This window comes from Vipera berus (genome assembly GCF_964194415.1).
Source record: "Vipera berus genome assembly, chromosome: 2".
Lineage (NCBI taxonomy): Eukaryota > Metazoa > Chordata > Lepidosauria > Squamata > Viperidae > Vipera > Vipera berus.
The window spans coordinates 108,330,098-108,357,119 of NC_138203.1; the positions used below are offsets into that span (position 1 = coordinate 108,330,098).

At 42.7% G+C, this 27,022-nt stretch overlaps 1 protein-coding gene across 1 annotated transcript in view; it reads left to right on the plus strand.

Annotated features, from left to right (window-relative positions):
* The window catches only part of ATP6V1A (ATPase H+ transporting V1 subunit A), a 49,666-nt gene that overhangs the window by 17,648 nt on the left and 4,996 nt on the right, over window positions 1-27,022 (plus strand). Inside the window, exons 2-13 of the mRNA XM_081318247.1 lie at window positions 3,910-4,008; window positions 6,250-6,378; window positions 6,731-6,945; window positions 12,436-12,573; window positions 13,182-13,333; window positions 14,426-14,588; window positions 15,956-16,064; window positions 16,975-17,097; window positions 17,202-17,316; window positions 20,850-20,913; window positions 21,449-21,652; window positions 22,723-22,817. Of these exons, the coding sequence (XP_081174373.1) occupies window positions 3,927-4,008; window positions 6,250-6,378; window positions 6,731-6,945; window positions 12,436-12,573; window positions 13,182-13,333; window positions 14,426-14,588; window positions 15,956-16,064; window positions 16,975-17,097; window positions 17,202-17,316; window positions 20,850-20,913; window positions 21,449-21,652; window positions 22,723-22,817 (1,589 nt within the window). The 5' untranslated portion in view covers window positions 3,910-3,926. The remainder of the gene's footprint in view (window positions 1-3,909; window positions 4,009-6,249; window positions 6,379-6,730; window positions 6,946-12,435; window positions 12,574-13,181; window positions 13,334-14,425; window positions 14,589-15,955; window positions 16,065-16,974; window positions 17,098-17,201; window positions 17,317-20,849; window positions 20,914-21,448; window positions 21,653-22,722; window positions 22,818-27,022) is intronic.

Consider the following 27,022-nt stretch of genomic DNA (forward strand, 5'->3'; position numbering starts at 1 on the left):
GACAGTTAAAAGCTGTCTTCCATTCATCTTCTTTTCTTATTCTCACTCGGTAATATGCCTTGCATAGATCCAATTTTGTGAAGATGCTCCCCTTTGCTAAATGGGTTTAGTAAGTCCTTCAGGAGGGGGAGGGGGTACTTATTTTCTATACTCACAGCATTTAACCCCTTATGTTCCATGCAGAGATGAAGCGTCCCTTCTTTTTTCTCTTTAAATAACACCAGAGCCCCCACCTGAGATTTGGCTGGCTCAATGAATCCTCTTGCCAGGTTCTTGATCACATGTTGTTGCAGTTCATCCATTTCAAGGGGGGTCATGGCATATATCCTCAGCCGTGGGAGTTTAGCTCCCAGTAACAGTTCAATGGTGCAGTGATTGGGCCGATGGGGTGGCAGGATGTTGCATCTCTGCTAGATCCTGGTATTCGCTGGGGATGAGTGCCTTGCTTGGATGTGGCAGGGTAGCTATCTTTGCTAACTTGGTAGATGGCCTAGACCAGACACGTCAAACTTGCGACGTCACGTGACGTTGCACAATGTATCAGGACAGTTTTGCCATTGCCGGCAAAGGGGTTGATGTGGCTTCTGGATGACATGTCCGGCCCATGGGCCAGGAGTTTGACACCCCTGGCCTAGACTCTCCAGTAATGGCTGAATTAAGAGGGGGTTTGGGCCCTATAGGACTAGCCCCTCCTTGAAGTGATGCACCAGGTACTGCTCAGGGCACCTTTCTATCTGATCTGCTACCTTGCTACCTTGTACATATTCCAATGCAGGTCTACCGTCTTGCTTTATCTTGTAAATTTGTTTCTCCGCTTTGAGGGCTATGGATGGGTCCTCGAATCTGGCTCTTAATCTAAGGAAGAAGAGATGGAGATCCCCCAGTTCAGGCGCTTGCTCGTTGTACAGAGCATTTAGCCACTCAGACACTTCCTCTTCCAGATTGGCCGTGACCACGTCGACCGTAGCAGCTGGATTTGGATAGAAATTGGCATTGTGATTCATGTGGGAACATACTTGATTAAGGAAGAAGGTCAGCTTCTCCGGATCACCATCAAAAGTCTCTCTAAGGGGTGGCGCCATCATGGGCTGCTGCCCCCCCATTTCGGCTGCATTCCCATCAGCTGTTGGCCTCCCAGCAGCTGCTGACCTCCCAACTGTGGCATCCCCAATTGCTGCAGACCCCCCCCCCCCGTGGTCATTGTACATTCAGGAGCTGTTACCATCCCCACTGCTGCTGCACTCCCAACAGTTGCTGACCTCCCCGCGGCGGCATCCCCAGTTGCTGTAGGCCCCCCAGAGGTTGTTGCACATTCAGGGGCTGTTGCTAACCCCACTGCTGCTGTGCTCCCACTGGCTGCTGAACTCCCAGCAGCGGTGGCTGTGCTATTCCCAATTGCTGCAGGACCCCCAACGATTGTGGTGCTCCAAGCTGTTGCTGCCTGGCCAACAAATTGTGTAGCTGTTGTACTAAACCTTGTTGAACACTCACATCTGGGTCTCCTCCCTGCTTAGGCCTCGGGCTTGGGTGGCACCAACAGTGATGCACAGGGCTGTGTGACCGATATTAGCGATGGTTGGGGCTCTCACGGTACTGATGATGAACTGGACTTCAGTTGCCCAGGTGTTGGCTCGGGATTTGGTAGTGGGGCCATCCGTCAGGGCTGTCATCATAATCCCGCTGCCTGGAACCATCACAGTGGTGGTGCCTGTCAAGGGATCGCGACAACCGACGCTGACCAGGGCTTCTCCAGTGGCTGGGGCTCTCGCATTGTGAACAGCACTCTGAAGTCTTTGAGAAGCAGCAGCGACTCAGACTGCCGTGTTTAGAGCGGCGGCTGGGACTCTCTTTTCTTGCAGGGCTAGAGGTGAATGCTGGTGGCTTTGAGGCTGGGGAAACCGCCCGCGCTCCATCAGCAGGGCTGAGGCTTCTCCTAGGCACAGAGTGGTGTTGGCCTCACTGATCATCATGTTCATTGGCATGTGAAGAGTGAGAAAGTTGTTCCCCACTCCTCACCACCAGCCCTTCAAATCCATCCACTATCCCTTCTTTTATGTCCATTCGATTTTTTTCTTCCTGTTTGCTATTTCTGCTGGAAGGCAGGAGATGTCTCTGTACTGTTTATTGTGCATGTGATCGGATGGTGTGTGAATATTGCAGAAGGTGTTAATTATTTTATAGTTAGAATACCTTGTTATAGACATCAGTTCTTAATTGTTTTTAGTGCTGGCCTTGCTCTTTCTTGGAATGTACACTTGTATGGAAAGAGAAAATTGTGTAGGATTAGTTGGATTTGGCAAGCATATGTTGACCGGGAATCTGAGTATCCAAGAATATTTGTTTATCTTTTTCGAGGGAGGTATCTTAAATTTAGGGTCATCTTCCTATATTTCTGCCTTTTATTTTTGTTTTCTAGGTGCAGAACTTTATTATTAGTTCTTTCTTCAAATATGTTTGATTTTTTGATTCTTTTTCTAGTGCTTCAGTAGCATTTCACTTACTGATGCATCACAAAGGACCAGGACCCTGTGGCATTTTTTACATAAAGGGCTAGTAGCATGATGCTAGAGACAATTCATATCAATATTCTGGAATTGTGGCTACTTTCAGAGCTCTTCAAGGATTCAGAATACTGCTTCAAGGACATGCAATCCAAGTAATTGCAAACAACACAAAAGAGAACCTGTCCCCTCATACTTCTTGAACTGTAATTGAAGGTTTGAAATAGTTGCACTTGCTTGTAGTATATTTGAAGATGAGCAGTTGCATCTTAGAAGTTTCCAAGCAAATGTGCACGATGTATCTTTTGCCACTGATTTTCCATCAGAAGACAGTCAGATGCTGACTTATTTATAGGGCTGTGCAAACAATGGAAAAGGAATGTTTTGCAGAATACAGGAATATTCATGAAGAATATCTTTTCAGATAGTTAAAGCAGCAGCATCATTTGTAAGGCTTGCATCAGGCAATGGTTGTTTCTGGTTCTCAGCAGTAATACTATATTCATTTGCTTTCTCCACTTCTGGCAAGGGTAATTGCTGTGGTTCAGAAGGAAATGCTGGCAATTTTTTGAAGGCCTCAACAGCTATATATATATCTGCAATATGCAATGCTATAATTGGTTGTCTAGTACTTTCATCTATTTTGTTAGGATGCATTGCCTCACAATTTATATAGTTTAATACAGGTAGTCCTTGACTTACAACAGTTCGTTTAAGTACTGTTCAAAGTTATAACGGCACTGAAAAAAGTAACATGACCGTTTTTCACACTTAATGACCCTTGCAGCATCCCCATGGTCACATGATTTACATTCAGATGCTTGTCAACTGACACATATTTATGACAGTTGCAGTGTCTTGAGGTCATGTGATCCCCTCTTGCGACCTTCTGGCAAGCAAAAGTAAATGAAGAAGCCAGATTTACTTAACAACCATGTTACTAACTTAAAAACTGCAGTGATTCACTTAACAGCTGTGGCAAGAAAAATCGTAAAGTGGTGCAAAACTCACTTAACAAATTTCTCACTTAGCAACATAAATTCTGGCCTCAGTTGTGGTTGTAAGTCGAGGACTACCTGTGTTCAGATGTGAAATTTCTAAGACTGCAGATCTGAGAGGATGCAGGTACAGTTATAGATACTTATGCACTCAAATAGTCATATTCCATTCTACACGTGTTAAAGAGACTATTAAATGAACAAAGGAAGAGAATGCAAATTTAATAACTGACAGGGTCACAAGTAAGAGAATGTTACAAGTAAAATTCTCTTACTTGTTATAACACAAATTATGCTCAGAAACTCTAATAGTGGTAATAATTAATGACATTCATTCTGCTTTGCTAGATACTGACCAAGATCATCTGATTTACAAATCTGATTAAATATTTTCTGCGCTCATTTTCCAGATTATTGAAGATTTAAAATGGATTTCTCTAAACTCCCCAAAATCCGTGATGAAGATAGAGAAGACAGGTTTGGCTATGTCTATGGAGTCTCAGGGCCTGGTAAGTAGTACTTTGGTCTCGTTGAGAAATCTCTGCCTTCCTCTTTCACATAGTAACATTATGAGAATCTCTCACTATGGTGGAGATATTTTTATACTTGTTGTTATTCTTTGTGTGGACATGAACAGAATAGAGCACGGTTCTGTCCTAAATGTTTGCCTTTTGCTCTTTTGAGCCTTCTAGAATGATGGTGTTCGCTAGTGTTGAGGTCAATTCCTCCAAAACATGGGAAGATTTTCCTTCCCTGCATGGAGGGGAAGGGGAATTGCTTGGTGCACTGGGGAAACAGCTACAAATCCAATGTCGCCTCCATTTGCAACCTTCCCTGCCATTGACTTTCTGATGAAGCTGGCAGAGAAGATTGCAAATGGTAGTCAATAAATGATTGGAATCAGTTGGCAGTGACATGATTACAAGGCACTGGGCAGTAATTTTAAATGCGAAGAGATTGCCAAGTGCCCAAAATGTGGTATTGTAATGGGGGTGGGGGTGGGTCTGCTGCAACATTTTATGATTACATTTACATTTAATGTCTGGTCATAAATTGAAGACTACTTATATGCTTCAGAGCATGTGTAAAGTACTTGCATAAAATTCTTTTTCAAATTAATAGACCTTTGCTTTAATGGGTACCTCCTAGTCTCAGTACTGGTATTTCATTTGAAGTCCTTACCTTTCTCAGAGGTCCTTCTGCCCTTTTTCCAATTAAAGACTCATTTGTTTTTTCCAAGCTACAGTATCACACAACCTTTCTTCCAATCCTGTTACCTAATTCTTTTTGAACTGTTGTTGAATTGGAACTGAGAACTTACATTATTCTGTGTGAAAATATACAAATTATAGACAGTTCTACCAAAAACCTCAGTTTTGAAACCTTGGCATGATGATCTGATAATGCAGATTCACAAATGGCAAAAAACACTGTTACAAATAAAGAGTATATAATTCTAATGAGGCTAATACAGTTTTATGCATGTTTACTCATGTTCATATTAATAATAATAATAATAATAAAGTTGGAAGGGACCTTGGAGGTCATCTAGTCCAACCCCCTGCTCAGGCAGGAAACCTTATACCATTTCAGGCAAATGGCTGGCCAGTCTCTTTTTAAAAACTTCCAGTGTTGGAGCATTCACCACCTCTGGAGGCAGGTTGTTCCACTGGTTAATTGTTCTAACTGTCAGGAAGTTTCTCCTTAGTTCTGGGTTGCTTCTCTCCTTGACTAGTTTCCATCCGTTGCTTCTTGTCCTGCTTTCAGGTGCTTTGGAGAATAGAGATAGGATAGCAGCTTAGCAAATTATTTTTATCAATATTGCAATAATTAGAAGTGAGAAGATAGTAGTGATGTACTAACATAGAAAATTTGACACAAAGGATCTTTCAGAAACCAATATCAAAGAATTTTACAAGAAGTGAGATATAAATTTAATTTATTGTTTAATGTAATTTACTCAAGCCATACATTTCTCAGTTTAAGAAACCATTACTTTTTTTTCTTACCGTTACTAGATTCTTTTTCTCCTTTCTTTCACCTGCTTCTTTTAATTATCTCAGGTAATTGTGGCTTGTTGTATGACTGGTGTAGCTTGTCTTTGTCAATCACTTGTTTATATTATACTATTGAAGAAAAAGAACATGGAAGTATTCTTGTAGTTCTCATCAGCATTTTTAGGTACAATGATGCACATTACTAAAGCTCACACTGATGTATTTTCATGAAAGTTCCTTATGATATTCTCTCTCAAACATGCATCATCCAAGTCTTTCACTATAGATTTGGCTATAACAGCAAGCTGGTCAGGATCCAGTCTGACCCCAAGTTTCAGAAGTTCTCTTCACTGAAGGATTTTATCCAGTTTCTGTGATAAATGCCAAGAAACATGTTTTTATCAATTCAGAAAATTCATGTGGATCCTTTAGTAACCCATTTAGATCTACCTTGTGCAAAGTTGCATTATCTGCTTATTGAGTATTTTAACTGAGCCCTATATGTTAAGTAAAGAGTTCAATAGGGCTCCTGAGGAACTTTAAATAGGGGTTTTTTGCATGTCTGATATTTGTTAGTTGAGCTCATATTCAGAAAACAATAGATGTGAGTCCTATCCTCACATTTCTATATTAAAATAATGCTTAGTTCTTTCATACCAAATAGCCAGATTTATAGTAAAGAATATATATACAGCTACTATTAGCTAGAATCATAATTCAATCCATATAATCCTTTCCTTTGTTGTTTTTTAGTGGTCACTGCTTGCAGCATGGCAGGAGCTGCTATGTATGAACTGGTACGAGTTGGCAATAGTGAACTTGTAGGAGAGATTATCCGTTTGGAGGGTGACATGGCTACTATCCAGGTGTATGAGGAAACCTGTATCCTTTTAGCTGATATGCAATTTAGATTTTTTTAGCTTAAGATGTGACTTTAGAGTAATGGGAAGACAAAATATGGCCTGGTTTAACAATTACAGTTAGACTATAAGCATTTAATAATATTTTTATGCATAATATCAGTTAACAAAAAATAAAATTTATTAGCTGGACAATTTATAAAATTATAAGTGCAGACATGATTATGCATGAAATGTTTGGTTTAAATGGTTAACAATGAATCTTTGGAATGTTTGCAATATTTCTTTTGGCTCATCATTAGACAAACATTTACGCCAACACTGATTGTATTTGACCCTGTTTTCCAGAGTAATTTCCTCAACAATTTGTTTAGCTGGTGTTTCAGTTGGAGATCCTGTGCTTCGCACTGGCAAACCACTCTCTGTGGAACTTGGCCCGGGAATCATGGGAGCCATTTTTGATGGTATCCAAAGACCTTTGTCAGACATTAGTAGTCGGACTCAAAGTATATACATTCCCAGAGGAGTAAATGTGACAGCTTTGAGTAGAGATATCAAATGGGACTTCATTCCTATAAAAAACCTGCGAGTAAGTTATCTTGGGTTCTTTAAAATATTCCAATAGATGTTTTGTACATATTTGAACAAGGATTTTCCACACTAAAATGGAAACCAGGATACTAGCATCCACCAGCTGTTGTATCTATATTTCCTGATTAAGTTAAGTTAAACATTGCATCTTGAGTATGAAATATTTCCAAAATCATCAAAGTGACTCTTCTCGATTTCAAACTGGATGTTTCAAATCCACATTGTTTGGATTCAAATACTTTGCACACTCTTGTAGGATTTCAACAAATTACCTTCAGATGAAATTCCCCAAAGTCATTCAGGAAACATTTGGATCCATCAGATCATTTTAACAGATCCTTCACCCTTTGCAAGTTTGCAACTGAGACTGAGTTTCCATGTCAATTAAATTGAAAAAAACTCTCCTCATCTTCAGATTATCAAATTTAGCATATGGCCTGCTCTATTCAAATAGATGAAAAATATGTTTAGGCAGATCTGTGTTTACCAGAATGGGCATGCAGTCCTGAGTGGCTCACAACTGAGCAATCTCAGTAGACAGATTTGTGATACACAATATCCCTACGTTGTTCTCACCCTCCAAACAGTACATCCGTTCAAAATTGCCAGACCCTTGGATGGAGCTCCTAGTCAACAAGATGGAATTTTTAGAAATCATTGCTATCATTTCCTGCCTTCTGCTACAGCAACAAATTATACCTGCTATAATATGGCAGATAGAGCTGGAAGAGACAAATTCTCTCCCTTTTTTCAACATTCCTGATTAGTGCTTTCATCCAGAATTAAATTTAGAAACTAAACATTCCACCATGAATTAATTTCATAAAAAGTATAACCTTTTTGTCCGAAGCACCACCTTCTTCTTTGTCATAATTTAATTTCAACCTGAAATGAAGGAAGGCCAAAGAGTATCCTGCTCTTCTTTCCTTGCAAGCTCTCACAACAGCCTACCCCTCTATATTCTCAGTGCTCTTTCCCATGCCATGGCCATTCCTCCCTGTCCTCCAACTTCATAACAGTGTCTGACTAGCAAACATCTCCCATTTTTTTTAATAAAAAAACCTTCTCATGACTCACTTGCACATAGACATATCAGAAAGGACATCCTGTTGTCTCTCAAAAGTATAAACCATTTTGGTAACGAACAATTTAAGAGAAACGTCTCTTTAAACTTCACCTGCTTCAGGAAATTGGTTCAAGGTCTTGGGGCAGCCAACATCTAGTGGAAGATGTGTCAGGTTGCGTGCTTGGGGATACCAAGAACATCATAGAAAGTCAGGAACAAGCAAATAGGAAGCAAGATGATAATAGTGCACTGAGTTTCTCCCAGTTTACTTGTGATTTCAGCTTTTACCTTGTGTCAGAGTTTTATTGGGAGTTTTATTGCCCCCTTCTTTGTTTTAGAAGCTTTAATTTTATTTATGCTTTACTTTATCTTCATATTTCCATTTGAATTGATATTTGTCTCTCTATATGTCATTTTTACTTTTAAGGAGCTTGGTGATTTTTGTGATTACAAAGATTAGATATAAATCAAATTAGTTGAGTTGAGAGGTTGCTGTACTAGATTCTGAAAGGTTCCTGAATTTCCTGCCTTCTGGTCAGTTGTAAAAACAGCTGGAGATCAGAGTTATTTGGGAAATTGAGGATGCAAATAAAACAAAGTTTTAGAAAAAAAAGTCCCATCTACTTTTGAAGAAGATGATAAATAATGACATTTGAAGAACCTAAGGATGAGAAAGAAGGACATGAAGTTGGTTACAAGACAAAGAAGAGTAAGTAATGAAAATACAGTTGTCTCCACAAAGGGAAAAAATGTATTATCATAGGTCTTGGACAAATATGACAAATATGATGACGGAATGCAACTTAAGATTTATAGCAGAGAGTAACTATAGGCCAGCGAGACAGAATCCTTGTCAGAAACCATTTCCTATTGGGGGGGTTGGTTCTGTCCTTTTCTGGCTTCTTTCTATGGGTTCTGTCATTCTCCTGAGGGGGAAGGGGGAGGTCCTTTGGGATGCCTTATTTCTCCTTTTGCTTAGCTACAATGTATCCTGTCTGCCTTTTCTGTCTGCTTGCTCTTTGAACTATTTCCCCTTGATATCAACCTGGGGTGAGAAAGGAAGGTGCCTTCGGGCATCTGGCTTATCTCTGACTGCAGGTGCGAAGACCCAACAATGTCATCACAGGCATGGGAACGGACTCCATTATCAGCCGGGTTCCCACAGCAAACCTAACACCTGGGGATTGGCTCGTTCGAACTGATTGGATAAACTATTGGGGTGGGGTTTGCTTGAGGCTCCTTTAACCTATTGATCTGAGCTGGAAACCCTCAGATCCTGCCTTCCATGCCTGCTATCAGCTTCTCCTAATAAAAGTTCCTTTTGGAATGAAACTGCTCCAAGAGTCCTGCTTTCTTGGGAGGGTCGTTACATTAGAAACGACCCTCCCAAGAAAGCAGGAAAGTCAAGGTGGAGAGGTTGCTTCGCCTCAGTGAAGATGAGGATGACAGGCCACCCCACTCCAACCGGTTCCTAGAGCAAGCTATTGACATGCTGAGAGTTGCCTTCGATTCGTGCCCAGTCAGGCTACATCAGCTGATGGTGACGGACACCAACCTAGGAGATGGAGAGGACATTGAACCATCAAGAAGTTCCCTCCGCTGGGGGTGATGAGGTATAGCAGAGAGCTGCATCGTTTGCAGTTTTTCTTGACTCAAGTCTTAAACTACATGCAAGAATATGGCCAAGAAATACCGAGCGACCACGGCCGAATAAGGATTGTATAGATGACCCTAGATGGCGACGCTGTTGAATGGGTGGTGGATCTCCATGATGCCGATGCACCAGAGCTGCAAAATTTCAAGCCAATTCATGGCAGCTCTCCAGAGATGGTTCGAAGACCCTTTGGTCGACTGGAAAGCACAGGAGCGCATAAAGACTGTCAGACAAGGGTGACAGCCTTTACATGCAGGAATTCCGAGCCCTAGCCAGCAAGCTGAACTGGCCTGAGGACATCCTGGTAGGTCATCTCAAAGAAGGCCTAAACAATGACCTGTATTATGCTTGCATTCCTCGGGGAGATCCTGACCAGCTCCAAGATTGGTACATCTTAGCTGAGGAAGCAGAAATTGATCGTGCCAGAAGGCAGCGATATGGCGGGACATCCTGGGGAAAGTCACCAGTGGAGTTACCTCAAGAACCGACAAAACAGACCACTACCACCCCGAGGGCAACAGGCTGTTTCAAATGCAGGAAGGACAGGCATTGTGTCACCGAGTGCCGCTCGAAAAACCCCGTCTGAAAACCTGACTGAACTGCTGGGGGGAAGCCCGGAAAAATTCCGTCAAAACCGAAGGAGACAGCAATGAAAAGTGTGGAGGTTGTTGAGTTCCTGGCCCCGTCGGGCCAGACGGGAGGAACTCCAATCCAGCCAGGAGGATCCGATTCCTCACTCGGAAGATGAACCCCTGGTAAGTGGACCCGTCATGCCCCTCACCAGGACCATAGAACTGTTTAGCCCAGGGATGCTGGAGAAAGTTGCACTTAGAGCCCTGATAGATTCCGGCTGCACTCGCTGTCTTATAAGTCCAAACCTGGTGGGGAATTTAGGGATTCCGGTGAGGAGGCTGAAGAAACCGATTTCGTTCGGTCAATTAGATGGGTCCATTGCAGGGGGGACACCAGTCACTCTTGCCACATTACCTGTCCAACTCACTATAGGGGATCACATAGAGACTCTAACATTTGTAATGACCCCTGGAATGGAATGCCCACTCACTAAACCAACTGTTGTAAGTGGAGGACTACCTGCACCATCTTTGTTCCAGCTGAAATCATACATCATTTAAAGCAGGGGGGCTTTATTATTTCTTTGTCCTTGATTTCCTCCTGATGAAAATCTTCAAGGATACAACTAGTTGGAACATCACTGAGAGAATTCCTGCTTACTTGACCACCAGTATTAGCTGAGAATACTTATAATAGAAGGCAGTTATCATGTTTATTGCACTGCAATATTCTTGTGTATCTATTTGGTCTGAAATGTTTTTTGTTTATTGTGAAGAGGTCTGATTGCATTTATTACTGGAACAGGACATTATTGTTACATTTATTGAACTTATATTGAAATATTAAGATATTTCTTGATATATAAGGTAACTTTACCATTAGGGTAAGTCAAAGCTATATATCACCAAAACAAGAAGGATTTGTCTTAATGGATTATAGAGCTACATTAGCATAGGTTCAGTATTGTATGTATGTTTTCACTGTTTATATATGTAATGGGGAGGAACAGGCTTCAACTCAACCCGGACAAGACTGAATGGCTGTACATACCGGCATGTCAGGAAATTCAGATTATTCCATCTCTTAATATTGGGGGCGAGTTATTACCCCCCGTAGATAAGGCTCACAATCTGGGTGTCCTCTTAGATTCACAGCTCTCCTTAGAAGATCATATAGGAGCTGTGACTAGAGGGGCCTTCGCCCAGGTTCGTCTGGTGTGCCAGTTGCGACCCTATCTGGACCTGGATGCCTTGCGTACAGTCACCCATGCACTTATGACCTCTCACCTAGACTACTGCAATGCTCTTTACATGGGGCTGCCCTTGAGAACCACTCGGAAGCTTCAGCTGGTACAGAGTGCAGCTGCACGAGTTCTTTTGGGGGTCTCCCGATACTCCCATATTACACCTCTGCTCCGTGAGCTGCACTGGCTTCCAGTTGCCTTCCGAGTGAAATTCGCCTTCCGAGTTAAATTCAAGGTGCTGGTGATGACATACAAAGCCCTACATGGCATGGGTCTGGATTACCTGCGGGAGCACCTACTGCCGGCGTCAACGTCCCTCCGTCCGGTACGTTCCCACAGAGAGGGCCTCCTCAGGGTACCACCGGTCAGAGCATGTCGGCTGGTGACCCCCAGGGGGAGAGCATTCTCTGTGGGTGCACCAATCCTTTGGAACCACTTACCAGCTGAACTCCGGATGGCCCCTGACCTTCGCTCCTTCCGGCGTGATCTAAAAACTTATCTATTCGAACAAGCCGGCCTGGCCTGATGGATTTGGGTTTTAAAATTATTTAACTAATGTATTCTTATTTTATTGCCCTGTACACCACCCTGAGTCCTTCAGGAGAAGGGCGGTATATAAATCAAATAAATAAATAAAATAATGTATATTCTTTATACTAAATCTCCACACTTGTGATGATACATTTAAGATCTTTTCCTTGGATGATTTGCCTGTACTGTGGCGTCCAGTTCATCATCTGTATTAGGAGAATGCTCTACATTGTGTTATTAGAGAAAGAGAAAAGGCATTTGCTGACTCTGTCAATATAAGGCCCCCAGTCACTTTTCCCAAAGGAATGTGGTGTTCGATTTTCAATGTGTCGCCCATTTATAGAAATTCATATATAGACACCCCTAGATATTCATATATAGAGCATGTATTTGTAACTTAAGAATTTCTTTTTAATTGCAGGTTGGTAGCCACATTACAGGTGGAGATATCTATGGCCTAGTGAATGAGAATTCCCTTATCAAGCACAAAATCATGTTGCCTCCACGAAACAGAGGTACAATAACGTACATTGCTCCACCTGGAAATTATGATGCGTCTGTAAGTTTTTCTTTTAATTAAGTTTGCTAGTCTGCTGTCCTAAATAATACGTAGATTTTGATGCTTTAGACTGGTACCAAATTGGAGGGGGGGAAAACTCCCATTATTTTCTCACTACAAATCCTTGCTTAAATTGTAGGGTTGCTACATGTTTGAGATAAAAAGAATAACAGAAATGTATAACCACCTTCCTCTCTAATTTCCCTGACAGTCCTGTGTGTGTGTGTGTGTGTGTGTGTGTGAGAGAGAGTGTGTCTATCTATCTATATACCCCACTGAAATTAGTGTATAGCTGAACTAATACTGATGAGAAGCAACATAACTGGAGTATTACAGTATTAATGAGCCAACAGCTTTAAAATTATTTGTACTTTATAGATAGCCTTCATGGTGCCCTGAATTGCTATAGTGGATGTAGCTTTATGGAAATATACGGTACTTCTTTGCTTCTATGCCCTCCAGCCTCTGCCCAGCACAATTCTTGACTCTCTCCACTTTACTAACATAGTTCTCATTTGACTAGTGAAGTTAGCTTTAGTCTTGTATTTACAATGTTTGCTTGTTTTCAGTCTGTCATTTGCATTGATCTTTATGCTGCTTTCATTTAGGATGTTGTGTTGGAACTGGAGTTTGAGGATGTGAAGGAGAAATTTTCAATGGTTCAGGTCTGGCCTGTACGTCAGGTCCGTCCTGTTACAGAAAAATTACCTGCAAACCACCCTCTTTTAACTGGTCAGAGAGTCCTTGATGCACTGTTTCCGTAAGTGTCAGTTGTTTCTAACTGCTTTATTGTTGAAAGTGAGAATTTGTGCTCTTTCTTTTTTATGAATCACAATTATTTTATAACATTGTGATTCCTTCTAAGCCTGAAAGCTCACTGAATGAGCTATTTCTCACAGCCTTTTCTCAACTTCAACTACTGCCTCACACTGTAGTTGCAGTGAGAAAAGAGAGTATGACAGAAAAGCATTGAACAACCAAAAAGAAATTATAAACACACATATTTTTTCAACATTTAAATATGAAATAAATTCCCACTGTAAAATTTGCATCTTTGTAAATTTTAGTTTCAGATAAAACATTGATTTTTCAGAGAAAAGAGTGCCTTTATGTTTTAAAGGGCTTGGTGGTGCAGTGGTTTGAATGCAGTACTGAAGGCTACTTCTGCTGACTGAGCTACCAGCAGTTCGGCAGTTTGATTCTGGCTGGCTGAAGTTAGACTAATTTAAGTAATTATGTCCTTAATTATTTTGAGACTCCATTATACATTGTTTTTCTCTTACACACATATACATATATATGTTGTTGTTGTTAGCTGCGAAGTCGTGTCCGACCCATCGCGACCCTATGGACAATGTTCCTCCAGGCCTTCTTGTCCTCTACCAATACATATATATAGAAGGATGTAATACTTCTTTTATTCAATATCTTATTTGTGTCTGCCCTCAGGGCTGTAATAAATTCGAATTTTCTGGAATTCCTATATCCAGAAGTAAGGGTTCCCTCCCAACTTTCTTCTGAACCCAAACAAAAGGAATTTAGTGGTGTTTATGAGTTCTTCAGGGTTAAGCTCATTATGTTGAGAAAGATAGAATTTGCTCGCTTTTTATAGGTCCAGATTACTTATCTTATATCCTGGAGAGAGAAGATTTTTGGGATGGAATATCAGTTGGGTCACTAGAGCAGTTTTCTCTGGAATGGAAAGAACAAGAATGCCTTCCAAAACATGGGAAGGGCTGGAGCAGCCAAGTGAGATTATAGAGTTGCTGATTGCTTTACAAAGCCCTCTGTTACACAGCACTTTCCATGATGTTTTCTTTTGATTTAATATGAACTTTTTTTTTTAATCTAGGTGTGTTCAAGGAGGTACTACTGCTATTCCTGGGGCGTTTGGCTGTGGAAAGACAGTTATTTCCCAATCCCTTTCCAAATATTCCAATAGTGATGTTATTATCTATGTAGGCTGTGGTGAACGGGGAAATGAAATGTCAGAAGTGCTCAGAGATTTTCCAGAGGTTGGTACTGGGACTTGGCAATACTGTACAAATGAGAGTTCAGGTGGGAGGTTCTGGCTTCATATTGCAATTTAATTTAAGCAATTATGTTGATTTCCAGAAATAAATAAATGAAAAGCATTCTTGGAAGCCTTCCCAAGGCTTTTTAGTTCCCCTAAAAAGATAGTTGAAACGTTTTTATTGGCTGTACAAACCATTGAAATGGTTTTATTGGCTGTCCAAATATGTTTGTTTCTGGTATTTGAAGTTGGTTGATTAGATAGTAAGACTTGGGGGAAAATTAAATAAAAATACAAAATCTTTTAAATAGAAAATAAACTGAGAGCTTCTGACACTGCAGACAAATTCCTGGTGTATCTAATCACACTTGGCCAAATAAAGCCTGTTCTATTCTGTTCTGTTCTATTCTAGCAGTTTTAGAATGTAAATTTTTAAACTGTATTTTATTGCTGTTTTATGGAGCTATAACTTTCCACTCAATATGAGCAGAGTTGCCTTAAGAACCTGTTTTCACAGAAATATTTTAATGGGCAATCTGTAGGCTAGATGTAATCCTACCTTATTTTAGTGGAGCCCCCAACCCAATTTTAATGGCTCTTATATACCACCAAATTCACTCTCATCCTCTATAGTTACATCATTGGATACTTTACAACCTTTATAAATCCAGAACTGTTAAGCAGATGTGCAGTGCCAAGGTCCAGGAAGGGTCCCCAACTTTATTCACAATTTTAAAAATGGCCATTTAAAAAATGGTAAAAAATACAAAATCATTTTAGTGTATTTTTTGTTTTGTTTTATTTTTCTGTTTTGTATCTTGAGATTATTGATAAAAGGCGAGTTAAATATTAACATCTAGAAACAGAAGCAGCAATTCTGTTCTTAGAACTGAATTTAAATGAAATGAATTTAAACATAATTCTTATTTAAGAAAAGAAACAAAGTGTTTTTTACACCTTGAATGCTAACAAACTCATTTTAGCAGAATCGTTAATAGACTACGGTTCATTTCATAGTTAACTCTATGCAATCCCTCTGAATCTCTATACATCCTGCACTGAATTTTTAGGCAGTTATCCAAATTTTAGGGATATTTGGTTGAGTTCAGTTTTTCAGGGTAAATTCACTGAATCTGTTATATTTCCATGATTCAGGATCTTAAATTTGGCATACCAACCCTTTAAAAATGTATGCAAAAATTTCTGTAAAGCATAGCTGTTAGGAGGAAATATTGTGTCTTTTGCATTTGTAATAGGATAATGATATAGTTTGGGGGTCAAAATTTGTGAATCATTTCAGTATCTACTTTTATTTTTCCTTTAGAAAACAAATACCCTTTTGTTTACATTTTTCTTTTGTCTTTGTAGCTGACTATGGAAGTTGATGGTAAGGTAGAAAGCATAATGAAGAGAACTGCTTTAGTAGCAAACACTTCCAATATGCCTGTTGCTGCCAGAGAAGCCTCTATCTACACTGGTAAGAAATGTGGAAACAAAGATGGTATTGACTTAATGCTTGTTTCTTAGTCTTTTAGCTATTGCTGGCCTTCTCAAATTCAAAAGGTGCTTATAACAATTTGTCTATGAATTTACCTTTGACCTGTGTCACTAAGGATTACACTCAAGAACTGCCATTAATGTAGAATAAAAACAGAACTGTAATAGTAGTGCCAATTTTTTTTATTTTAATCCCATTTATATCCCGCCCTTCTCCGAAGACTCAGGGCAGCTTACAATTTAAAGCACAAACCAATGTGCTTAGCAATAGCCTTCATTCTATGTATATGCCTGCTTATTAGGGCTTTCGCCCCCCCCCCCCCAAGCGGCATTATTACAAAGTCAGCTTATTGCCCCCAACAATCTGGGTCCTCAGATTGAAGTTGATTGGGCAAGAAAAGGAACCTTATGGAGATCTAATTTGCTATCTCTCTTGTAGAGGACCTAAAGACACCCAGGCCATTAACTATAGATTTGACAGCTTTACCAAGAAGACCAGACAAGAAACATTATTGTAAAACTACTTTAATAGAATCTTGCAAGTCTGAAAGTATAATTCTCCTGCTGTCACCTTTACAGCCCAACCTTTGGAGGCTCTTGCTCTGCCCACTATACAGGCTGTCTCTTTTCTGCCTGTTTCCCAGGCAGCATCTCTTTGCCCTGCCTCCCACGGTCTTTCCCACATAAGAAGAACTGATCAGCTAGAGCTGCACATGTCGATCCTAGGACCTCAGCAGAGCCCCAGCAACACTGTAGCTCCAACAGATTCTCCCCCAGGCTTCTCTAAATTGTACACTGTGGTACAAATCTTAGATTCTGGAATTCTAGATTTCTTATAAGCCACTACAGGTGATAATTAATATTTGATTTGTAATTGTTATTGGTCATAGGGATTACCCTGTCTGAATACTTTCGTGACATGGGCTATCATGTCAGTATGATGGCTGACTCAACTTCCCGATGGGCAGAGGCACTTCGAGAAATTTCAGGGCGACTGGCTGAAATGCCTGCGGGTATGCATTTTCTTCTTTGTAACTTTTGAAAAAAAACTGATTCAAAAATTTTAAGTTTTCTTGTCATTAGAGAAGCTAACTTGCATTATATTTGGTAATTGCAGATAGTGGCTATCCAGCCTACCTTGGTGCTCGCCTAGCTTCTTTCTATGAACGGGCTGGTAGAGTGAAGTGTCTGGGGAATCCAGAGAGAGAAGGAAGTGTTAGCATAGTTGGAGCGTAAGTATATTAGCAACAAGATGTTCTTTTTCTGTACGTTGTATATTATTTTGCATTATGGTCTGTTACCTGATCATCTTGTACATAGAAAACGTTCCCTGAAATTAGAAATGCTTGTTCATAAAGTGAAACTGAAAGAGATAATGGGGAGCATTCTTTCAAGACAGCATTAGAGAGAACAATCTGCATATTTGTTAAAGTTATTATTTTCTTGATACTGTACATAGTTTTTCACTATTCTGTAAATACTATGCAAAGTCTATGACAGGGCTTTTCAACCAGTGGTACATTGGCACCTGGCAGATGGTACGTGACCATCCTAGAAAAGTGGTAGCTAGGGAGGGGAATGAGCTGAACCGGTGGCAGCACCACACAAGCCTGAGCGAGAGATGGCTGGAGCTGCAGGGCTGTCAGGGCTCAGCGGAAGTGCCAGGATCAGCGCCAGGCTCCAGCTGGAATGTTGCAGCATCTCCAGGGTCTTTACATTCAGATGCTTGGCAATTGATTCATATTTATGATGGTCACAGTTTCCCATGGTCATGTGAAGTGACCAAAACCTGCTGCAACCACCCAGCAAAAGGGGGGGGAATAAAAACCAAACACCCCACCCCACCCCCACTGCCAATCCTCAACAGAAATGCTCACAACAATGAAAACCTCGGACAGGAGGAAGAGCGCCACCAGGCAGGCAGGCAGGTGTCTTGCTCGGCTGTGGCTTGGGGGGCACTTTCTTCAGTGCCATTGTAACTTCAAACAGTCACTAAGCAAACTGTTGTAAGTCGAGGACTACCTGTACTTCATCACTTTTTTCCTTTTTTTTTGGTCAAGTTTTTGACACCTTGCTGGGCGACTGGTGGTCCTCAGATGTTGCCATATCCTAAAAGTGGTACAATGGGTGAAAAGGTTGAAAAGCCCTGGCCTATGATACATTTTAGGAACTATGGTCAGCCTTGGTGGAGCAGTGGGCTAATGCCTCCTTAAGTAACACCAGCTGCCTGCAATTAGTGCAGGTTCGCATCCCACCAGGCTCAAGGTTGACTCAGCCTTCCATCCTTCCGAGGTAGGTAAAATGAGGACCCAGATTGTTGGGGGCAATAAGCTGACTTTGTAATAATGCCGCTTGGGGGGGCGAAAGCCCTAATAAGCAGGCATATACATAGAATGAAGGCTACTGCTAAGCTTGTAAGCCGCCCTGAGTCTTCGGAGAAGGGCGGGATATAAATGGGATTAAAATAAATAAATAAAAATAAATCAAATTGTTCATTTAAGTCTTTCTCTGCCCATTTATATTAGATTAACTATTCATTTTCTTAATATCTTTCCAACCTAGTCCTTACCTGGATTCTTAAAAATTACTTAAAATGGGGAAAAAACATAGATTTAGTGGTAAAACTCATACTTTGAATATCATTTATGACAACCGCTGTTGTGATTAAGGAAGATTTTTCTTTGGTGATCTTAGTAAGATCGCTAGAGAGGGCAAAGCTAAAAGTTCAGTCTTTCTTGGGTGTTGCAATGGAACATTCTCAGTATTAAACAGGCAGCTCAGAGTTCTGCTTGAAAAGAAGCATTTGATTAGGAAGTCCAAGCCTAAACATACACATACAGAGAGGCCAGGGCAAATCTTAGAAGAGGCATTAGGATGGTGAAACAGCAATATAAACATAAGGTGGAGAACCACTTAGCAGACAGCAATTTGAGGCAAGTGTGGCAGGGACTGCAGCAATTAACCAATTACAAGGGCAGTACGAGGAGCATGGTTAACACCAATGCCTCGTTGGCTGAGGAGCTGAATATCTTTTTCGCTCGCTACGAGGTAAAAAGACCAGACCCCGTAGCCTCTGCTGGCCGGCCTTCTGATTTTCAGCAACTCACCTTATCTGAAGACCAAGTGAGAACTGTATTGAAGGCTGTGAATCCCAGCAAAGCCGCAGGCCCAGATGGGGTGCTGGGGATAGTGGTTAGGAATTGTGCCGACCAATTAGCAGGGTTCCTGACAAGGATTTTTAACATCTTGCAAACGGCATGTGTACCATCGTGCTTGAAAGCAGCTACCATTGTCCCAGTCCCCAAGAAAACTGCAGTTGAGTGCCTGAATGACTACAGACCTGTTGCATTAACGTCTGTAGTCATGAAATGCTTCAAAAGATTGGTTCTCCAACATCTTAGGACATGCCTCCCACTGGACTTTGATAAACATCAATTTGCCTACAGGGGAAATAGGTCGACAGACGATGCCATAGCTACTGCTTTACACTCTGTAGCAAGTCATCTTGAGAAACCTGGAAGTTATGTCAGGATGCTTTTTGTTGATTATAGCTCAGCTTTCAACACCATTTTGCCGAGCATTCTCATCAAGAAGCTGACTGACTTGAAATTCTCCCCCTCCATCTGCGATTGGATTCAAGACTTTCTTAGGGACCGGTTACAAACAGTGAGGGTTGGGTCTGCTTTGTCCACCCCCCTGAAGCTTTGCACCAGCTCGCCACAGGGCTGCGTGCTTAGCCCCTACCTGTACTCTTTGTACACATATGACTGTGTATCATCCAACCCATCTACTGCGATAATTAAGTTTGCAGATGATACGAACGTGGTGAGTCTTATTACAGGTGGGGATGAGACAGCATACAGGGTGGAGGTACAAAAACTATCCATATGGTGTAACAACAACTTGCACCTGAACATCAGCAAGACAAAAGAGATGGAGCTAGACTTCCGGAGGAAAAAGGAGGAACCTGCCCCACTTTACATCGGGGAGGATTGTGTGGACTTTCCTCCTTTAAATTTCTGGGAGTCTATCTCTGCGAAGATCTGACCTGGAAAGTTAATACAACCCAGGTGGCCAGAAAGGCCCAACAGAGACTTCACTTTCTCAGGGTCTTGTGGAAGAACAGGGTAGAACAATGGCTTATGACCCTCTTTTACCGGAGAGAGCGTCCTCTTGTACTGTATTGTGGTTTGGTATGCCGGTCTGACAGCCGCGGATAGGAAGGCATTACAGAGGGTGGTGAGCACAGCACAAGACCTTGTGGGCTGTCCCCTGACACCACTGGATGACATCGCCAGGGCTTGCTGCCTTGGAAGAGTGAGGAAAATTCTCAGGGATGACTCACACCCTGGACGGTATCTCTTTACTCTCCTACCATCGGGTAGGAAATATAGGAGTATAGCCAGCCACACCAACAGGCTGAAAACAGCTTTTATCCATGGGCTGTTAGGCTTTTGAATGGGAAATAATTTTTACAAACTTTATGCATAATTGACTTGTGAGGCTGGTGTGTTGTTCAATTAGTTCACATGGTGTAATAAGATAGAGGGTTTGTGTCACTGTAAGCTGGGGGGTTGGGGCACGAAGGGAGGCTCAGCCAATCTCAATGTATACATGATTGTACTTTGACAATAAAGGTTCATTCATTCATTAAAGAGTGAATTGCAAACATATTGTACAGTTGATGGTCCTTCTCAATTTGATGTAAGTATTACTACTGATTGTGATTTCCCCTTTCTGTCTTTTCTCTCCCACCCCAATTCAGTGTATCTCCTCCTGGAGGTGACTTCTCTGACCCAGTTACTTCTGCTACTCTGGGTATTGTTCAGGTAGGCAATAATTCTGCTCTCTAAGTAGAATGTAAGCTTTAATAAAAAGCTTATTGAATCTAATCGGTGAGTCTGTTACTATGAAAGACTACGTGTTGTTTATCATTCTTAATCTATTTATAAATATTTAGGCACATGAGTTTGGGTAGCCAACCTGCAGCAAAGAGATGCTGCTATTCTGGTTCTGAGATACTTAGTTTGCTGCCCAGCTTTCCAGGGGCTTCTTATTCCCTGCATCTGATGATTGGTCCATCTAACATAACATTTTGTAATAATGCCGCTGGGGGGGGCGAAAGCCCTAATAAGCAGGCATATACATAGAATGAAGGCTATTGCTATTGCTAAGCACATTGGTTTGTGCTTAAATTGTAAGCCGCCCTGAGTCTTCGGAGAAGGGCGGGATATAAATGGGATTTTTTTAAAAAAGCATGAAACCCTGGCCTTGTGGCCTTGTTCTTCTTAAAGAAGTACTCTGAGGCAAATGTGGTTCTGTTAATTAAGGATGCTCATTGACATTTTATTACTTTTGGGGCAGGTGTTCTGGGGCTTGGATAAGAAGCTTGCTCAACGTAAACATTTTCCATCTGTGAATTGGCTCATTAGCTACAGCAAATACACACGTGCTTTGGATGAATACTATGACAAGCATTTCCCCGAGTTTGTTCCCTTGAGAACTAAATCAAAAGAGATATTGCAGGAAGAGGAGGATCTTGCAGAGATTGTACAGTTGGTGGGGAAGGTGAGTGAAGGAACATCGCTCTTATTGAGCCATTTCTATAGCTGAAGCTATTTGGATTAGTTAATTATTTAATTAATTATAAAATGCTTTGTCTTTTTTATTAAAGTAATTCCAAAGGAGTGTACAAACAAATGTTAAAACTATACCAATTGGCAACTTCTGAAAATTTGGTGACATGTGTTCAGAGCAGACATACTTGTGTTGTCAGTGGTAGTTTCAAGATATTGGAGACATAAAATTTTTACTGTTTAAACATTTGCACAATGCTAGTATTGCTGTTGGGTGCTATAGATAATCTAAAGTTAATACAGTCCTAATTAAACACTTCCCTAGGCAAAACAGAAGGGAACGTTGTTGCAACATAGGCAAGTTCATATTCCCAACCAAGCAGTGAGCTGGAAAAGACATCATTTGTTTGTGATACCATCAAAAGAGATAGGAAAGTATTCTTATTCTTACCCTTATACTCATTCATGGTTCAAAATTGCCACTTTTTCAAATTAATTTGGTGCATTTGGGGAGGTTCAACCTCCTGTACCTGTATCCTTAAATCCTGCCACAATGCTAAAATTAGGCTGAATTCAGCACCAGAGTAACTATTTTGGGATACTTAAGAATGGATATCATGGTGTTGATCCCATTCTTTCTTAAATGTTGAATGAAGTAAAAAAAATGCACCACCAATATTGGCCATTTTGTTGCTGAATTTCAATATAATAGCATATTCTTAGGATGCTAGAGGAGGAAGTGGCAAGCAGATCAATTGCTCATTAAAGAGAATTAAGGAGAAGTAGTAAAGAACAGAAAGGACTGAAGACACAATTATTAGAGGCAAGAGTAATAATAGTATGGTTGATAAAAGTGATTTTCAGAGTTAATATTAGAGCAGCTTTTCTTCTCATGCCAACTGTGAGAGATGTCTAAATACCGGTAAGTAAAAAAACTAAGTAAAGGTTTTTCTGTGAAGATTCCCATGATGTATTGATAACAACCAATTCTTATATTTTGATTGGCTTGTTATCTGGATCAGATCACTGTTTTAAAAGACTTTTTCTATTCTCTCACTTTAGGCTTCTTTGGCAGAAACTGACAAAATTACACTGGAAGTTGCCAAGCTCATTAAAGATGATTTCCTGCAACAGAATGGTTATAGCCCATATGACAGGTATGGCCATGGGAAATTCTGTCTGCAGGGACTGTTCATGTAGAATGTCTTGATGTCTTGATCTCTGGTAATAAAGTTCTTTTAGATTTGTATTGCGTGTTAAGTATACTCTGACATACAAATTCTTCCCATTCAGTAGTCTTACTAGTTTTCCCAGCAGTTCAGAAAACTACACCATGCTATTTTTTCTTCGCACCCGGCACTGTTGGGGCTAGCCTACCTTTGGCCAACACTGTTGCATAAATATTAAATATCAACTCACATTTCACAAGTAGGAGCTTATTTTTTCTGTCCTGAATATTATATCAAACAGTGCTCTGATACAAAAATGCTGAAGATCCAGCTTTCCTCATCAATTTTGCATTCCAATTAGCTGTAAGTGTGCATTATTGAGGGCAACAAAGGACAAGTCCTCAATTGGCACGGGTAGGGGCCTTCGACGTAAACCCAACAAGAGGCCCCTGGTTAGTTTTTTGTCTATATTTTTTAGAGGGTTAGGGAGGGGGGAGGGTACTCCTTTTGGTTGTTTGGACAAGGGGGGCAGTCCAACAACCTCTGTTCAGGCCAGTGCCGAGGTAGATCGCGGAGGGGAGGAGCGGGGGTCGGTTGCCTCTGGGATCCCAGGGCTGGTCGTGGGATTACCTATTCCCACGACGTCAGGGAATGGCAGCAGGTGTAGGAGCAGAGGGCCGTATCGATCTCAGGGAAGGCCTCTACGCTGCTTACAAGCGGTGAGGCACTCCGACCCTCTGGTTCCACCCCGAGGTCCCGGGAGTGAGGATGTGCAGCCTCCTGAGCTCCGGCTGGTGTACTTGAATGCCAGGTCTGTCGCTAACAAAGCTCCTCTCATCCGTGAATTGGTCGAGGGTGAGCAGGCGGACCTGGCTTGCATCACGGAGACTTGGTTTGGCCCAGAGGGAGGGATTCCTCTGGTTGATCTTGGCCCACCAGGTTTCCGGGTGCTACACCGGCCTCGGGCTCAGGGTAGGGGTGGGGGTGTGGCTGTTGTTATGAGGGAGACCTTGTGTCCGTGGGAGGCCACCGTTCCCCAGATAGTCGGGTGTGAGTCTCTCTTCTTGAGATGCGGCCCTGGTGCGCAGTTGGGCTTGCTGCTGGTGTACCTTTCGCCTAGTCACGCAGCAGCAGCCCTGCCTGAGCTTCTCGATGTCCTCTCTGGGTTGGTGATTGAGTTCCCGAAACTCATAGTTTTGGGGGACTTTAATCTACCATCTCTGGGAGGATCATCTGAGTTAGCTCGGGAGTTCATGGCTTCCATGACGGCCATGGACCTGACGCAAGTAATTTTGGGACCGACTCATGTGGGAGGCCACACCCTTGACCTGATTTTCTTATCTGGACAGTGGTTAGATGATCTTGGTGGGGGCTCCCCAATTGTTATGCCCCTGTCATGGACCGATCATCATCTCCTGCGGCTGGTCTTCCGTTTTGCCACCCCCCGCTGTGGGTGTATGGAACCAAGTAGATGGTACCGCCCCAGACGCTTGATGGATCCCGAGAGGTTCCAGGTGGCGCTGGGGTCCCCACCTGCCTCCTCCGCTCACAGCTCGGCAGATGCCCTAGTGGAAGCCTGGGAAAGGGCAGCCACTGAGGCTCTTGACCGAGTTGTACCCTTGCGGCCCCTGACCCAGTGCAGATCCCGACGAGCTCCATGGTTTTCTGCGGAGCTCCGGGAGATGAAGCGTCAGAGACGGGGCCTAGAGAGCGGTTGGAGATCCAGCCGATCCGAATCCGACCGATTGCGACTAAGAGCCTATACTAGGTCTTATCTCGCTACGATAAGGGTGGCGAGGTCTAATCACTTTGCTACCCTTATCGCGTCCGCAGATAATCGCCCAGCCGCCCTGTTTAGGGTGACTCGCTCCCTCCTTAATCAAGAGGTGAGGGAGGAACCCTTGCAGGGTCGTGCCGAGGAGTTTAACCAACATCTGTCGGACAAAATCGCTCGGATTCGGACCGGTCTGGACTCTGACTGGGCAGAGTCTGACGATCAGGACACGGGCGGTCTTGTCGATATCACCTGGGAGGAGTTTGATTCTGTGACTCCGGAGGAAGTGGACAGGATTATGGGAAGGCTGAGCTCCACCACATGTTTATTGGACCCGTGCCCTTCCTGGCTGGTCTATGCAGCCCGGGAGAGGACACGCAGCTGGTTCCAGGCAGTTATATCGGCTTCTTTGAATGAGGGTAGCTTCCCTGCCGTCTTGAAAGAGGCGGTGGTGAGGCCCCTCCTCAAGAAGCCTGCCTTGGACCCAGATGTATTGAACAACTTTCGTCCGGTCTCTAACCTTCGCTTTCTTGCGAAGGTTGTTGAGAGTGTGGTGGCGCATCAGCTCCCTCTGGTCCTGGATGAAGCGGATTATCTAGACCCGTACCAATCGGGTTTCAGGCCCGGGTACAGCACGGAGACGGCATTGGTCGCGCTGGTGAATGATCTCTGGAGGGCTTGGGACAGGGGACATTCCTCTGTTCTAGTCCTATTAGACCTCTCAGCGGCTTTCGATACCATCGACCATGGTATCTTGCTGCGGCGTCTCAGGGGATTGGGAGTGGGAGGCACGGTTTTACAGTGGTTCTCCTATCTCCAGGGACGTTCGCAGTCGGTGTTGACAGGAGGGCATAGGTCGACCGCAAGGTCTCTCGTTTGTGGAGTTCCTCAGGGGTCGGTCCTCTCGCCTCTCCTGTTCAACATCTACATGAAACCGCTGGGTGAGATCATTCGTGGCTTTGGAGTTGGGTATCATCAGTACGCTGATGATACCCAGCTTTTTCTTTCGACCCCAAACCACCCCAGTGATGCCCTCGACGTGATGTCCCATTGCCTGGAGGCGGTTCGGGTCTGGATGGGGAGGAACAGACTTCAACTCAACCCCGACAAGACTGAGTGGCTTTGCATACCTTCAGCCCGGACCAATTTGGATATTCCATCTCTCTCCATGGGGGGTGAACTATTACCCCCCGTAGATAGGGCTCGCAACTTGGGAGTCCTCCTAGATTCACGGCTTACTTTGGAAGATCATATAGTGGCTGTGACTAGGGGGGCCTTTGCCCAGGTTCGCCTGGTGCGCCAGTTGCGGCCCTATCTAGGCCGGGATGACTTATGCACGGTCACTCACGCGCTCGTGACCTCTCGTCTGGACTACTGCAACGCTCTCTACATGGGGTTGCCCTTGAGGACCACCCGGAGGTTACAACTGGTACAGAATGCAGCTGCAAGAGTTGTGTTGGGAGTCTCCCGATACTCCCACGTTACACCTCTGCTCCGTGAGCTGCATTGGTTACCAGTTGTCTTCCGGGTGAGATTCAAGGTACTAGTAATGGTGTTTAAGGCCCTACATGGCAGGGGTCCGGAGTACCTCAGGGAACACCTGCTGCCGGCATCAACTTCCCTGCGCCCTGTGCGTTCCCACAGAGAGGGACTCCTCAGGGTGCCACTGATCAGAGAATGTTGATTGGTGGCCCCCAGGGGGAGATCCGTCTCTGTGGGCGCTCCGGAGCTATGGAATCAGTTACCGGTGGAGCTCCGGATGGCGCCCGATCTTCGCTCCTTTCGCCGCGATCTGAAAACATTTCTATTCGAACAAGCCGGCCTGGCCTGATGGGGGATTGCTGGGGTCTTTTATTGCTGTATTTTTGGGGTTTTTATAAACGTATTGTATTAATTGTTTTTAATGGGCAACTATTTAATCTTTTTTTAATATTTGTAACTTTGCATTTTATTCTTGCCCTGTTCACCGCCCTGAGTCCTTCGGGAGAAGGGCGGTATAGAAATATTAATAAACTAAACTAAACTAAATTGGTACCATGAACGCCTTGTACGTGAGCTTTTTGTTGCAAAATTTAGGCTTAAATTGAAGAAAGTAGGGAAAAGCACTAGGCCACTCAGATATGAACTAAATCATATCCCTGATGAATACACATTAGAGGTGACAAATAGATTTAAGGAATTAGATCTGATAGACCGAGTACCTGAAGAATTATGAACGGAGGTTCGCAACATTGTACAAGAGGTAGCAACTAAAACCATCCCAAAGAAAAAGAAATGCAAGGAAAGCAAAATGGCTTTCTGAGGAAGCTTTGCAAATAGCTGAGGAAAGAAGGGAAGCGAAAGGCAAGGGAGAAAGATACACCCAGTTGAATGCAGAATTCCAGAGAATAGCTAGAAGAGATAAGAATGCCTTCCAGCA